At 36.0% G+C, this 17,014-nt stretch overlaps 1 protein-coding gene across 2 annotated transcripts in view; it reads right to left on the bottom strand.

Annotated features, from left to right (window-relative positions):
* Nucleotides 1-2,740: 2,740 nt before the first annotated feature.
* The window catches only part of LOC140886098 (uncharacterized), a 29,244-nt gene continuing 14,970 nt past the window's right edge, over nt 2,741-17,014 (bottom strand). Inside the window, exons 12-23 of one of the 2 annotated variants that reach the window (XM_073292606.1) lie at nt 12,623-12,690; nt 7,450-7,518; nt 7,257-7,354; nt 7,098-7,179; nt 6,925-7,003; nt 6,759-6,846; nt 6,525-6,678; nt 6,139-6,327; nt 5,767-5,826; nt 4,913-5,175; nt 4,612-4,717; nt 2,741-3,005 (exon numbers count right to left, since the gene is read on the bottom strand). In XM_073292606.1, coding sequence (XP_073148707.1) covers nt 2,952-3,005; nt 4,612-4,717; nt 4,913-5,175; nt 5,767-5,826; nt 6,139-6,327; nt 6,525-6,678; nt 6,759-6,846; nt 6,925-7,003; nt 7,098-7,179; nt 7,257-7,354; nt 7,450-7,518; nt 12,623-12,690 — 1,310 coding nt within the window. In that variant the 3' untranslated portion in view covers nt 2,741-2,951. The remainder of the gene's footprint in view (nt 3,006-4,611; nt 4,718-4,912; nt 5,176-5,766; nt 5,827-6,138; nt 6,328-6,524; nt 6,679-6,758; nt 6,847-6,924; nt 7,004-7,097; nt 7,180-7,256; nt 7,355-7,449; nt 7,519-12,622; nt 12,691-17,014) is intronic. The other variant, XM_073292612.1, reaches the window with a different exon arrangement.

Genomic DNA, 17,014 nt, shown 5'->3' with positions numbered 1-17,014 from the left:
TACTGAACAAACCTAATATTTATAAAAAAATTTATTATTGTTAAATTTTCTAATAAAATTTTATTGGACAATAGAACTAGATTTAAAAATATTTTTTTAAATAAATAATTTAAATTTATATAATTCAATTTTCTATTATAATGTTTGAAGTAGAATTTGATTTTTTTAAAAAACATTCTAAAAGATCAGATCGTTTAATTTGATTACTGATCAAAATAGTAGATTTTTTTTTTTTTTTTTTTGGTGTTCATAGTAAAGTTCGATTTATTCATTTTATTGAAAAAAAGTTAATTCAATTTTAAAAAGTTTGGTTTGATTTTAACTGACTTTGCATGCATACATACATATATATATATATATATATTGTCTAACGCGGGCGGAGCCAACTCCAAGTACTTTTTAATCATGGCTCCGTCCCTGGGGGATTCTACTCCCAAAACTATGTTTTGACTTCTTTTTTAAGATTGAATTTGATTTTTATGCATTCTTGATTATATTATTGATTTTATTACAACTTTGAAGATTGATCAACTTCGAATTGATTTTATGTATTATTATTATTATTATTATTATTAAAGAGAAGTTAATAATACAATATAAATCAACCAAAATGGAAATTCTTCGTTCACCCAACCGAAAAGTATAAGAGATGAAATAATAAATCGTGCTAAAAAATGAGTCACATTAGGGATAACACTCATTTTGTTCCCTTTTTTTTTTGTCATTTTCCTCAAAATGATCTCTTTTTTTTTTCGGATTGTCAAGTTGGTTTATAATGTTTTGTAATGATTCCCCAATTCGTTCCTTCCGTCATCTCAACGTTAAAAACTAACGGATAAAAAAACTTGTTTCCAAGTAAATACCCATTTTGGTCCTTTTTATTTGTCGTAGTTTTCCAAAATAGTCTCTCTTCTTTTTAAGCCGTAAAAAATGATCCATAATATTTCGTAATTATTCTCAATTCGGTCTCTACGATATAGTGAATTTTTTATCCAACCATCGAGTGAAACTATTTAAGATATTAGGAATTGTGTGTCTAATAAATAAACTGGTCAATAAATACACATCAATATCAATTTTATTTTTTTTACAAAATCAAATCAACAAAGATGAAATATTAACCAAATGCAAACAACAATTTCAGCTTGTTATTCGCTAATATGTTATACGATAACAAATTTGTCACATATTTTCATTATTAAAATTCCAAAGTTTTAACATTTCATTTCGAAAACTTATTTACTATAACACAATATTAATTTTATTAAATAACTCTTGAGTTTAAGAAATAACTAGCTTGCATGCAAAGAAGTAAAAAAATATATCATTTCGACATAAGGATTTAATAGTTTAACAGTAACACACAAATAAAAGAATCACATTATTATGCTACACAGTAGTGTAGTGTTTCAATTATAAAATGAACAAATTAATGTGAATAACCCTTAGATGAATCTTTGATATGCTTCAAATTAGTGTCTTTCGACTTTGTTCTCGCGATTTGGTGCATTCGTTCGAGGGTTGTCAATTTGGGGAAAAAAATTCAGATACTATTTCATAAGATTTAAATGGAGATGAGTTGAATATCCGTTAGCTTTTAATGGGTAGATTACGGGAAAGACCGAATTGTGAATAATTACGAAATATTGGGGATCATTTTTTGGCTGTCTAAACAAAATAGGGACTAACAAGAGGGACTAAAATGTGTATTAATCCATTTCAGTAGCTTTAAGGGGGAGAGACAGGCGGATCTTCATTATTTTTTAACGAAAAGATGACGACAGAGACCAAATTAAGAATAATTACGTAATATTAAGGATCATTTTGACAATCCAAAAAAAAAGAAACTATTTTGAGAAAAAAAAACGACAAACAAGAGTGACCAAAATGGGTATTAATCGTCCACACTAGTAACATAAAAAGTGTAGGAGATGAAATAAATCGCGCTAATGAATGAGCTACATGAGTAGTTGAACATCTAGCGTGATTTAAACTAACTATCATTGTCTCCATTATATCATACTCCAGATCAGTTGAGCGCACGAACTGATATATCCATAGATTTCAAATGGATCCGTAACAGTTAGCACGACCATCTGCAAATCAAAGAAACTAGGACAAAGCCCCTCTCACGAGTCACGAACGAGTTGAATCACCTAAAAATAAGCACCATTGATTTGGTTTTCAAAACGTTAATTGTACGTGAATCTATTCTAGATTTGGTTTGTCTAAATTTAGTTATATTTGCTCCATTTATACATCTTATGCTACACAAGTTTTTTTTTAAAAAAAAATTATTATAGAAAAATTTACTAATTACATAATGAAAATAAATGGTAAATTATGTCTTGCACGAAACGTAGCACAAAATATAATATAAGATTTTGCTCCATTTATTCTGACCTTTTTCGGATTTTGTTCATCAAACTCTCAATGCCACACTAAGATGTGATAATTAGAATTATGTCAAAATATATATATATATATATATATATATATATATATATATATATATATATATATATATATATATATGATAATTAGAAGAGTTTTTATGGTATTGAGTAAGTCTTATGAGACAGACCCAACAAATATCTAAAATGAAAAATAATACTTTTAATATAAAAAATAATATTTTTTTCAAAAAGTCAAGTCAAATCAGTTATCTGTAACAAAAATTGAACTGTGAGACCATTTCATAAGATTTTTGTGATATTGTAAATATTATCTCATAAAACAAACTCCTCAGTCCTCGTTGAGGATCATCGACAAGCTATATTTGTAAAACAAAGCATTACCGAACCAAAAATTATAAAATACTTTTACTACTATCAAACTGTTTCTAGCGTCAATCTTCAACAATCGATACACAGATACCCATTGTTATTTGTAGAATGAAAAGAAAAATAAACCTTTCAACCACGCCATATATACTTGTGGCAAGGCTAATATCACGAAAGAAATTCTCGCATTCGTACTGGTCTCTTCACTGCATTTGTAAATCCCTACACACAACAAAGGATGAAATATGCATGGAAGATGATGATATGTTCCATTTCATGGATATTGCAGCAGGAAAGAATGATAAGAAATTGGAGCATATGTACATTGACATTCCTAAGTTCAAGGGAGAGTAGCTGAAGAAGTAAAGATCAAACATGCAGATCGATGAAAATGGCAAGTATTGTCAGTCTTGTTTGAAAAGTAATTAGTCCTACATGTGTAGAGTAACAATCAAGACACAAGTTTTTTTATCCAACCCTTGTTAATAGTCAGAGGGGCGATTCGCGAATGTTATTTGCAAGGAATATGTTACCTTTTTGACAAGTAACATGGAATAATATTCTGCTCTAGGTAATCTGCCATTTTTGTTCTAAAAGGGGTATTCACGAGACTCAGAGCCAAAGAAACCGTTGCTACTGAGAAATTTGAAGCCACACATTTTCAAAGGATCACGAGCACCAACTGAAAACTGCACTTCTGCTAAAAAAAAAACAATGTTCCACGTCTATTGGCTGTTCCCATATTGGCCAGTAAGGGTCAAACATAGGGAGTTGCTCGATTTTAAATTTTAATTAGAGGTGCAAAATCGAGCCAGCTTGATCAAAATTATCGAATTTGAGCTAAACTCAAACAAGTTCGAACAATTTTACGAGCCAAACTCAAGTTCAAATTATTTTGTTCGGTAGATTGAGAGCCGCTCGCCAGCTTTAATATTTTATAAATATAATATAATTATATAATAAATAAATAAATATATTTCGAGTCTAAGAAGTACTGTTTTGGCGCAATGGTTCTAATAGCTCGCAAAAAATGTTCCAATCTTTTGAGCCAAACTCAAACTCGAGCTCTAATTCGGGCTAAACATTTTAACCTTTTCGAGCATCGAATGGACTTCAAATGTATCTAATTCAAGGCTTAAATTTTCTTCATAGTCAATTCGATACAGTTCATTTACACCTCTAGTTTTAATACCAGCATTCATAGGACCAATGAGTGGGACAAGGATGGCCATAATGACAAGTTGAAGGCTTGAAGCCATATCAGACATGATATGAATAAAACAGATTTGATTGCGCCAGAATTGGTCAATGTTTAAGTGAAAATGTTTATAAAGTTCTTCTATTAACCTTCGCAATTTGAGAATATAATATAAGCCAGCCATGGATTAAATTAAAAAGATGAAGGTAGAGAGCTTACTCCACAGGCGCTTGTGATGATGGGAAGGAATGTTGACAAAAATGGTTAAGTTTTAAAACAAAAATATCTCAACCTTATCACAAAAGTCACTTTATATCAAAATTACATTGAATAATTCTATATGTAGGTTTAAACTTTAAACGTTCTCCAAGAGATCAAAAGATACTGAAACAAGACAAGGAATAAAGGTGTCACGTCTAATGTGAATCTACATAAAAATTGAACAAGATTGGAATTTTGGAAAATTCGAGTTATTTTAAAGAACTAACACTAGATTGTAGGTGAATTTTATGGCTGGCGAAAAAGAGATCTTTCATTTCAAAAACAATAACACAAGAACGAAGAGACCTTTAGTGTGTTTGACATCTTATAGAATACTGTAAAATAAAACATATATGAAGTGATGCATACCTCATTGAATTTGAACAATAAAGGACGTGAATCTCTCTCCATTGTTCCCGGCTTTTTTACCATATTCTCTGAAACTTGTGAGCCTTTATTATTTGCTTTTCTAAACCTGAGAAACAAAAATCATACATGATCAAAAGCAAAGAATGTTAAAAGGGGGAAAATGATGAATATCTAAGAAAACTGTTAATGCTTGTTCGTTCTTTTCCGTGTCTCAAACTTTTTTTTGTTTTACCCTTTCGTGCACAAAGAACAATATAAAAACGGTCATGAGAGATTAAGTAAAGAAAAAGTTTGGTTATACCTATCAAAGAAACTATTGAGGTCACCAGAACACTTTTTTGTTCTTTCAGTTGATTTGAATGAATTGGATGAAATAGAGACGTCGGATTGCTTTGAAGGTGTCAAACCTTCTCCACTTATTTTCTTTTCAATGGATCTTGTAGTGAAGCAAGATTTGGATGATTGTCCACTTCCACTGCTATTATTTTGAAAGGAACTGGTCTCTTGCACATAGAGATGGGTAGATTTGATAGCGGTACCTTGCAAAATCTTTTGCTTTTCCACCTAAAAATCATCATACATGACATCATTTCCCATAATAGAAACTACAGCAAATCACAGGGTAGGCTGTTCTCGTGGTCATAGATATGAATCAATTGAATGAATTACGCAAAATTATGAGCACAAAAATGTGATCATTAGATGTAAACAAGGATGATACTAATACTATTATACTAATGACAAAAATATGTAAGATGATTCAGCTTAATTTCTAAAACATACATACACACGCATGCATATATTTAATTAGATATTTGGCCAGAAAACATAAAACTTCACAAAAAGTAAAATCAATATGAATAGCATGCTAACTTTGCTAGCATCATAGATAACTGAAATTTTTAATCCAGTACACATTCAACTAAACCAATAAAAATTATTTTGCATGTCAACATCCAAGAGAGATCAAGGACTACTTGTGTTGTAGGGAAGTCTCGTTATTCCAGGCGGCCAAGTAAAATAAGCGAGAGAACATCGTCATTTTTTAATAAACTACTGGGAGAACAAGTTACACATCACGAGTAATTCTTCTACGGTTTAAATGATTAGTTGTAATACAAAAAACTGAAATAAACTCGCAGCTCCATAACTTACCTCATGAACCAAAACTTGTTTCACTGCTATGGCGAGATCAAAGTGACCTGGACAGTACCCCTGTTTGATAGATGAATGAAAAATATAAAAGTGATGGAACTTCATTAACGAGACAACTGTTCTGAATAAATGTGGAAAACAGAGAATTTGGGAGAATTCTTTTTTGTTTATATTTTCTTGATATGTAACTCATCAAACAAACAAGACTATACCAATTGGGAATCAAATCAAAATTAATGTTCAAGTACAATATGGAGAATCTAATACTTCCAAAGCAGAATAATATTGTTTTTCTAAATAAATAAAAAGTAATTTTAAGCACCTAAAGACTATGTTATGTGAAAGGCATATCTGCATGAATAGAACACTAACCTTGAAGTTAATAAATTTGCTGAGAGGGGGATCACAACAAAGTTCAGACGCCTCTAAGACATCCTCATGTCTTGAAGTCCCAGATCTATCAGATTTGATGTTCTTGTATGTGATAAAATATGACACCATGATGTTTACTAACTGACCCAGATCACACCTCTCTTTTTCTGAAAGTAAATGTAATGCAACCTGTGAAGTGAGACAGCATTAGAAGATGAGCAATAAAAGCCTCATTAAAGCTTGCTTGTCCAAAACACTATTTTGGCGAAAGTGACTGATGGAGAGGTAGCATTTAGATCCCAACAGGTTCTTACTTACAAAATTGCAGCAATAATAAACAGAACAGGAAATAAAGCCAAATCTAAAGAAATTCATCAATAAATTACTGGTCTTAAGGTTGGTGGTGAGAGAATGTGCAGCATGGGAGAAACTGAGTCTTCTATAAAGGATTTCATTGACAAATGCCTCGAAATGTATGGTGATATTCTGTTATGCCATGTGCAAAACATGTCCATCCGTTCTGCTGAAATTGTTCGGTGTCTGCAGAACATTAACACAACATTTAACTACAGAGCAAACATCAGGGTGGAAATTTCACAAGTACCATGTGATTAAGATACCTCTGAAAAGATTTCGGCCATTGAATTTCGAGTTTCTCGAGTTGAGCCACCAGACTGTGCATTGATATTGCTATTGGAGGTTGATAGACTGTGGAAATGAAATTGAAATTTGCACCATACATCACCAGGTGAATTGACCGTTTATGATTACTAAGTATGTAATTACCTTGAAGAGTCATTTGTTGTGTCCGCATGATGTATCGATGATTAACATCAGAAACTAGCAGATTATCTAAACATTTCACCTGAGTGATAATTAACCAAAAACAAATTATTACCACCCTAGCTGTAATCTATATGATCTAGGTATGCATAACTTATTTCATAAATAATACTTACTGTCTTTTGCATAACAGGATCAATATAACGGAGCAGTAGAATGTTTTCATGAATCCCATCCAATATTAATTCATAATCACCACTGATGGAACAAGAAGATAAGATGTATCACATAACATTTATATAAAAGTTAAAAGATAAAACAATTTTAAAACTTACCGGTTAGATACAAGGGAATACAGAAAATCAAAATCTTTCGTGATGTTGACAGAATAATTAGATTTCTGGGACCGTTTCTCCTTTTTCTTGTGGAATATCTTCACAGAAATAAAGGGGAAATCACAGCAATGCCGACAAGTGAAAATGTAAGAAATTACTTAGAAATTGATGCAAGTCATTTACCAAAACTCACCTCTTTCCATACATCAAAAGCACTTTTAGAAACATCTTTCCGACCAACCACTTGGGAACCTATCTCCAACTTAAAAGGGAAAAATGATAGTAAATTTCAACCATTTTGGTTAGAGTTGAACATTGCTTTGACCAGGTAATTCAATTAGTAGAGAAATATAAGAGCATCAGTTATGTGGTAGATGTGGTGATAATCCACCTGGAACAAATATTAGGTGTTTGAACGAATTATATGACCAATAAAAGAACAATAAACTGTAGAATATTTAGATTAAATTAAATCAAATCTTATCTTTTATATAGTATCAGTTTATTTAGTAACAAGATTTATTTATTTATAGATAGATATAGATTACATCTAGAATCTTGGGATTTGATTTGTATTGTAAATTATATAATATAGTAGCATCCAATGTAAAAAAGTAGTACTGAAATAAAAAAGAATTCTCTCTTTTTTACATGGTATCAAAGCCTAAGGTTACAAAATGGCCAAATCCGATTCTTCCCCTTTGAAAGACAGTACTGATTCTGCCGATTCCACGGCCGGAAAAACCCTCACTCCCATCACAACCTTTTTGGGGAACGATCACTCATCCTCTTCAATTACAAGCCACAAACTAGATGGAAAAAATTATCTCCAGTGGGCACAATCAGTAAAAATTGTGATTTGTGGCAGGGGAAAATTGGGGTACATCACCGGTGAATTACCAACTCCCAAATCCACCGATTCTTCATACAAAACATGGTTGGTCGAGAATTCGATGGTTCTTGCTTGGCTCATAAATTCAATGGAGCCTCAAATTAGCCGACGATATCTCTGGTTCAAGACGGCCAAAGAAGTATGGGACGCAGCCCGACGTATGTATTCGGACTTTGGTAATGCTTCTCAGATCTTTGAGCTCCGTTCTAAACTCAAAGAAATGAAGCAGGATTCAAAATCTGTCACTCAATACTTCTCGGATCTTCAAGACCTCTGGCAAGAACTCGACCTTTTCTTAGAGGAAGAGTCAATCTGTGTGGATTGCAGTGTCAAACAGAGGAAAAACATCGAGAAGGAAAGAGTATTTGATTTTCTTGCGGGGCTTAATCGCGACTTGGATGAAGTACGCGGTCGGGTGGTGGCCCGAGAGCCCTTTCCCTCGGCTGAAGATGCATTCGCTGAGGTTCGACGGGAAGAAACTCGCCGAAAAGTCATGCTTGTTGATGTTTCGGTTGTTACATCTATACCAGAAGGTTCTGCCCTTGTTTCACACAAGCCCACATCCTTTGGGAAGTATAATCCCGACCAAAAGTCAAGTAATCGTCCGCTGTGTGACCATTGTCATTATCCTGGACATACCAGGGATACATGTTGGGACCTCCATGGGAAACCTGCGAACTGGCAGCCTAAAAAGAAAAAGGACAGCAAGGTGTACAAGACCAAATTTGCCGATGGCAAATCAGATGCTACTTCTATGTCCTTGACTAAAGAGCAGATTGAACAACTTTGCAAACTTCTCAATCAATCTTCGGTCAATCCCAGTGTTAGCTCATGTTCAATTGCTCATTCTGGTAAAAATTTCTCTGTCCAAAAATCCTCATATTTCTCTCTGGATCCTTGGATCATTGATTCAGGGGCATCAGACCATATGACAGGTTGTTTAAATATCTTTTGTACCTATATTCCTTGCACACGTCCCACTACTGTTATACTGGCTGATGGTTCTAGGACAGGCGTTGCTGGAATTGGTAACATAAGATTATCCTCAACTTTGGTTCTGTTAGCAGCCTTCCATGTTCCTGCATTGAAATGCAATCTGATTTCAGTTAATAAATTGACTCAAGACAGTAACTGTGTTGCTAAATTCATGTCTTCTTCATGTCAATTTCAGGACCTACTATCGGGGAAGATGATTGGCAGTGCTAGGGTTCATGACGGCCTTTATTACTTCGAGAATGATCCAACAAAGAGTAGACAGAAGTTCGAGTCTAATAATGTGTCTTTTTCTGTGTCTAGGAGTCGAGAACTTATTTTGTGGCATCGTAGACTTGGTCATCCAAGTTTTTCTTATTTAAGACATCAATTTCCTTATTTGTTCAGTAATAAAGAGCTTGAGTCACTTGATTGTGAAATTTGCCAACTTGCAAAACAAACTTGCACCTCCTTTTCCCCAAAACCATATGTACCATCAACACCTTTTTCTTTAATCCATAGCGATGTATGGGGACCTTCCAAAGTCACCACCTCAGGTGGAAAAAGATGGTTTCTCACATTTATCGATGATCACACGAGAGTCACTTGGGTTTTTCTGCTTCAAGATAAATCTGAAACTGCTCGCACATTCAAAATTTTCCATAAAATGGTACAAACCCAATTTCAAACCCAAATTCGAATACTAAGAACAGATAATGGGAAGGAATACTTTAATTCCAGTCTTGGTGAGTATTTATCACAGCATGGGATCATACACCAAAGCTCTTGTGTTGATACTCCACAACAAAATGGAGTGTCGGAAAGAAAGAATAGGCACTTGTCAGAAATTTCCCGGGCCCTTATGTTTACAATAAACATTCCAAAATATTTGTGGGGGGATGCTATCTTAACTTCCGCCTACTTAATAAATCGCCTACCTAGTCGCCCTCTAAAGTTCAACACTCCTTTGTCTGTTCTCAAGAAGCACTATACTCACGTGTTTAAACCCCATGATATTCCTCTAAAAACCTTTGGGTGTACAGCTTTTGTCCATCTCCATAACCAAGGTCAAAGCAAGCTTGATCCTAGGGCTGTCAAAACTGTTTTTGTTGGATATTCTCCAACACAAAAGGGTTATAGGTGTTATTGTCCTCAAACCAGAAAAATGTATGTCTCGTGTGATGTTACTTTCTTTGAAAATACTCTTTATTTCTCATCCGCTGCGATTCAGGGGGAAAACAAGAGTGAATCTGGCTTCTGGGATGTTTTGGACATACCTTTACCCACTGATTCTGTACATATCAGTCCACTGCCCAATTTCAACTCAACTAACTCTTCATCCAGCAGCCCTCCTCTCAGCCCTACCAGTTCATCCAGCAGCGTACCCAGTTTGCCCAGCAGCCCTTCCAGCCCCTCTCCTAGTCACACAGAGCAAAGACATGTTCCTAGACAGCAAAAACTACAAGTCTACTCTCGCAAGAAAAAACCTCAGTTTGAAAAAGAAGTCATGGATCCCACTCACTGTCAAACAAATGACCCGGTAGTGGAACCTCCCAAAGAACCAGGTATATCCAATTCCATTCTTGATCTAGACTTGCCCATAGCTGTTAGAAAAGGTGTAAGGTCTTGTACCCAACACCCTATCTCCCAGTTTGTCTCCTACTCAAAACTGTCACCTCCATTTCGTGCTTTTACTTCAAATCTATCTAGTGTATCTATTCCCAGGTCTATTGAGGAGGCATTGATTGTTCCGGAGTGGAAAAATGCTGTTCTAGAAGAGATGGATGCCCTTAAGAAAAATAACACATGGGATTGGTGAAATTACCACAGGGCAAGTGTGCAGTGGGCAGTAAATGGATTTTCACTCTAAAATATAGGGCGGATGACTCAGTGGAAAGGTATAAAGCCCGACTGGTGGCCAAAGGCTTTACACAAACCTTTGGGATTGACTATAATGAGACTTTTGCTCCTGTCGCCAAACTCAATATGGTTCGAATTCTTCTCTCTTTAGCAGTCAATCTTGATTGGCCTCTGCATCAATTCGATATTAAAAATGCATTCTTGAATGGTGAGTTGGAAGAGGAAGTCTATATGTGTCAACCTCCGGGGTTTACGGAGAATCTAGGAAGAGAAATTGTTTGTAAACTTAACAAATCTCTCTATGGTTTAAAGCAGTCTCCTAGAGCTTGGTTTGACAGGTTTTCAAAGGCTATCAAGAGATTTGGGTACAAACAGGGACAGGGTGATCACACACTGTTTATGAGACATTCTGAGAAAGGAAGGATCACTGTTATCATTGTGTATGTTGATGATATTATTATCACCGGAGATGATAGTGAAGAAATGAACAAAATCAAACAAATGATGGCAAAAGAGTTTGAAGTCAAAGATCTTGGAGCATTAAAGTATTTCTTAGGGATGGAGATAGCAAGGAGCAAGAATGGAATTTCCGTTTCTCAAAGGAAATACACCTTAGATCTTCTGGAAGAGACAGGCATGCTGGGAAGCAAACCAAGTAAGACCCCAATTGAACTTGGTAATAAAGAGAAGATGCTGGAAGGTGAGCCAGTTGACAAGGGAAAGTATCAACGCCTTGTGGGAAGACTTATTTATCTTTCACATACAAGGCCGGACATTGCATTTGGAGTCAGCTTAGTCAGCCAGTATATGCATGCTCCACGTCAAGGTCATCTCAATGCTGTGTATCGCATCTTGAGATATTTGAAACAAACACCTGGAAAAGGTTTATTCTTTACTAAAACCAGCGACAGGGGAATAAAAGGATTCACTGATGCAGATTGGGCCGGTTCGATCGATGATCGAAAATCGACAACTGGATATTGTACATTACTGTGGGGAAATTTGGTAACGTGGAGGAGCAAGAAACAATCTGTTGTGGCCAGGAGCAGCGCTGAAGCTGAATATAGGGCCATGTCACATGGAATATGTGAACTCATTTGGATAAAGAGGGTGATGGAAGAATTGAGAATCGGATTTGAAAGCCCCGTGAAACTATACTGTGATAACAAATCTACCATCAGTATAGTTCATAATCCTGTCCATCATGACAGAACGAAGCATGTGGAAGTAGATCGTCATTTCATTAAAGAAAAATTGGATGGAGGCATAATCGACATCGAATATGTTCCCACTTCTCATCAACTAGCTGATCTACTAACTAAAGGCCTGACAAAAAATTCATTTGAATTTCTTATTCACAAGCTTGGACTCATCAACATCTATAGCCAAGCTTGAGGGGGAATGTAGAAAATTTAGATTAAATTAAATAAAATCTTATCTTTTATATAGCATCAGTTTATTTGGTAACAAGATTTATTTATTTATAGATAGATATAGATTACATCTAGAATCTTGGGATTTGATTTGTATTGTAAATTATATAATATAGTAGCATCCAATGTAAAAAAGTAGTACTGAAATAAAAAAGAATTCTCTCTTTTTTACATAAACCAAAAAGAAAAAAATAAAATTCACAATATACCACATTGAGGATTTCCTTCTTCTGGTTGAGAAACTGAAGAGTGTTCAAGCATGATCGAATATCACATTCTGCATGGAAGTTAAGATAAGAAATGAAGTGACTACGAAAAGTAAACTCTTTGAAACTCACAGATTAAATAAGAGACTATGAGTAGTCTAGAGACTTCATATTCAATAATTATCAAATAGGACAAGAAAATAAACGAAAGGTACAGCAAGACCCTGCTGCCCAAATATAGGTGTGAACTACGTAAATTAACTTTCATGTGTCACCTGAAAAAGTAATACTCATTATTTAAGATCAAATGAGCCCAGATAGCCTTATTATTTTCTTTTTTAAATATATTTAAGAGAACTCAGAGGCTAACTTCACACCATATAAATTCTTCTAGCACTTATTCCATTTAATCACAGCTCACTTAAAGGTTATATTTTCCTCATCTTGAATTATTATTGTTATTTGTTATTTTTGGAAATTCAACTACTTCTGGGACATATCAAGACAGGATACTGCTTCCCCAGAAATCCATGGGGGAATTCAAAATGCATCATCTTCAAAGCTGAGATTCCACTGCACCTTGAATTTCACTGTTCATGGCTAGTTCTAAATATAGCTCTGTGATGATGATTTCTTTTAGGCTTTTAGCTAGATTGGTAATCATACTGATAAGTTTAATGTGAATACCAAAACAACTTCCCCCAGTGAAGGAGACTTTTTCCATGCCGATTTAAGAAATGCTGACTAGTTTCCCTGTCGTTGTCTCTAAATCTTCATTCACAGTCAAATCCCTCCCTCTCTATCTTCCTCCATCCTATAGAATTTGGTACTCAATTGATCGATTTATTATTCACAAGGAGTAAACATTTATACTTTGATGCCTATATTTTCCTAATATAAATGAAATCTACAGAATAATTACAAGATACCATAAAATCAAATCAAATAATATCAAATCTTGGAGTATCTATGATAATAGGTCCCCTCGAGATGGAGGTTCTGGACAAACGCCAATCTTGAAAGCTAAATCACGAAGGCGAGCACTGAGAGCATCGGCCAATTGATCACGGGAGGAGACATGAGAGATGTGCAAGTGTGAGCGTTGAACTAAATCCTGAACAAAATGATAGTCAAGGGCAATGTGCTTCATTCTGGGGTGAAAGACCGGATTGGCACAGAGATAGGTGACACCAATGTTATCATTATAGATGACAGGCACCGAGGAGGATGAGATGCCAAGTTAACGAAATAAAGAGCAAATCCAAGAGATTTCAGCAGCACCAGATGCAGTGGTACGATAATCAGCCTCAGTGGAAGAGTGAGCAGCAGTTCGTTGTTTCTTGGAGCTCCAAGATATTGGAGGCACCAAGAAGAATGACATAGGCTGCTGTTGAGCACCGATCGTCGGGGTTGCCAGCCCAATCAGCATCAGTTAAACCATGAAGATACAAGGCAGTGTTTGGTCAGAGACGAAGTGTGAAGACCCAACCTTCAGCAGCAATAAAAGAGAAAGAGCCGATGGATGAGGCATAAATACAGCATAATTTTGAAAATTCAAAGAGCCACATTCAGCTGATTTGGAAGGATTTGTAACAGCACAATGAAGGAGGAATAATGGCTTTTAAATGGAGTAATTAGCAATGAATGGAGGACCTTTCAACTGGGTATTTGCAGCCTATAAATAATGGCAAAGTTAGAGTGAAATCACACCCAAAAACCACACCCAATACTTGCCAATCTCGAGCATCAAGCTGTCATTTTCTATCGAGTAAAAGTGCTGCTGGAACTGAAAGATTTCAGCAGAATCTGAAGCCAATCTATGTCCATGTATCAAAGCTCTACATCAGCTTGGTTTCTGCCCTTTTTAAAGCCACGCAGCAGCTTTTTGAAGCCTAAAATCCTGCTCATTATCGAGCATAAGTGCTGTCCAAAAACCTCGAGAACTCGGCAGCGTTTCGAAGCAAGTTGCTGTCCATTTTCGAAGCCTTTCAACATCCTTCCGAGGACATATTTTCTGTCCAAGTTTTCGAAGCAAGCACCTGCAGCAACATTGAGTTTTAGCAGCATACCTCAAGCCAAAAATGTGCCCGAAGTCGATCAAGAAGCAGCCCTGAAATTCGATCAAAGAGATGGTATTATCCTGCACAGAACCGAGCAACCCATCTCCTCCTAACACCGATCCAAGTCTGGTCTTCGCCGAAGTTCGAGAAGAGTTTTGCTCAAGATCGTGCTTTCCAACAACAGTTACTCCTACAAGATTTTCTTAGGATCGAATTACGGTAAGTGGGCTTTTGTACCTATATTTCTTGATATAAAGTTTGCACACTTATATTTCTTCTTAAGCGAGATTAAATTTCACAAAATCAATTACGCATGTTTTGAAAAACTCGATCGGCATGATATATATTCGTTTCACTTGATATGTTACTTTGAATTAATTTGTTGTTCGATGCTAGGTGTAATATTCGAAAGCATGTTTGAATTATTTGAAATGCACCATGATGATTCGAGTCAGAAATGGCAAAGGAAACTCCGATATTTGATTTGATTTGATTTGATTTGGCCCTGATGCGATGAGATATAATAACCGTTCATTTGGTCTCGCCCCTTAGAAAAGTAATATATAAGGGGACTGATCAGTAAGCCATGTAAAATGAGGTGATTTTCAGTGTTATCTTTGCTTCTTTGTTCCTATTAGATTCAACATCCTTATCTGTTCTCAAAATTATGATTTTGTATACGTCTATATAGTATATGCAAATATATTTTTGGCAATTATTATGCACGATCAGCCCCTACTTGCTGAGTGTTTTCCCAAACACTCACCATCCGCTTTTACTCTCCCTCCCCCAAATAAGAATGAAGATCAGATAGATGATGATGGGCAGAACATGTTTTGGGACTGGTGAGGAAGGATCAGCTCACGATCAAGAATGTCTAAATTTCGTTACTTTAAATTTTAATTCGCTGCATTTCCGTATTTCCATTGTAAGACAATGTTTTATATTATGAAATAGACAAGTTTTTGGCTACTTTATGTACTACGTGGCTTGTTGTTTCGATGTTAAATTGTTAAACAACGCCGATGTCGACCAACCCCGGTTTTGAGGAGTGACACGAAGGCCATAGTCAAGTGTGTCATTGAGGTAACGCAGAAGGCGTTTAACAGCACTCTAGTGATGTTAAGAGGGAAAATTGCATAAACTGCGATAAGCGGTTAACTGAAAGCGATATCAGGGCCAGTCAACAAGAGATATTGAAGGCTACCAACCACTTGACGATACCAGGAGACGTCCGAAAAGGGTGCACCATCATGAAGAGATAAAGTAGTGTCTGTGGTCAGTGGTGTCCTAACAGGTTTAGAGTTCAACGCATTTAAGCGACCGAGTAGGTCTAGAATGTACGTCCTTTGAGACAGAATAACACCAAACAGGGAGAACTTCAACACCAAGGAAATAAGATAAGGGACCTAGGTCTTTACAAGAGAACTTGGATGCGAGGTGCACAATTGTGCTGTCAATGAGAGTTGTGTCACTGCCAGTTATAATCAGATCATCAACATATACTAGAAACTAGACTGTGTGACCCTTACAATGAAGAATGAAAAGAGAACCATCAGAACGAGAGTTGACAAAGCCAAGTGTAAGGAGAAAAAGGCGCAGCTCCTGATACTCGGCCCAAGGGGCTTGTTTGAGCCCGTAATTAGTTTTCTTGAATTTGCAAACATAGGATGGAAAACTGCTGTCAATAAAAACCCCAGAAGTTGGGCCATTAATACTTCCTCATCCAAAGAGCCGTGAAGGAACGCATTGTTAACATCTAGTTGCTGCAGAGGCCAGCCATACTACACAACAAGGCTCAATATCATACAACATTGTAGGCTTGACCACCATATTGAAGGCGTCCTGAAAATCAATGTCAGGGCATTGATGAAAACATTTAGCAACAAGACGAGCTTTGAAACGATCGACAGACTCATCAGAGTTTCATTTAATAAGGAACACTTATTTGCAACAAATCAAATTCTGATCATGATGTGTGGAACAAGATCCCAGGTGCCATTGCGTAACAAGGCAACAAATTTAGAAGACATGGCAGATCGCCACTTGGGATCACGGAGGGCAGTTGTAACACACGTCGGTTCTTTGTCGATGGTGGAGGTTGTGGTGTGCAGAGAGTATTTGGGATTGGGTTTCCGAATATTATTTTGAGTGCGAGTGACCATGGGATGTATGGTCTGAGATGAGGTTAAAAGAGGTTCTGATGGAGAGATGGATTGGTTGTAGGAGGCCGTAGAGGGTAAAGGGGTTGAAGGATCAACCAAGGGAGCCCAGACAGAGTGGAGAGCGGGATCTATGTTTGGTGGGGCAGCCACGACCGGAGCATGGACGGGAT

Source organism: Henckelia pumila, chromosome 1 (assembly GCF_033568475.1).
Source record: "Henckelia pumila isolate YLH828 chromosome 1, ASM3356847v2, whole genome shotgun sequence".
In the NCBI taxonomy this organism is placed as follows: Eukaryota; Viridiplantae; Streptophyta; class Magnoliopsida; order Lamiales; family Gesneriaceae; genus Henckelia; species Henckelia pumila.
This window is presented reverse-complemented; position numbering and strand designations above follow the sequence as displayed.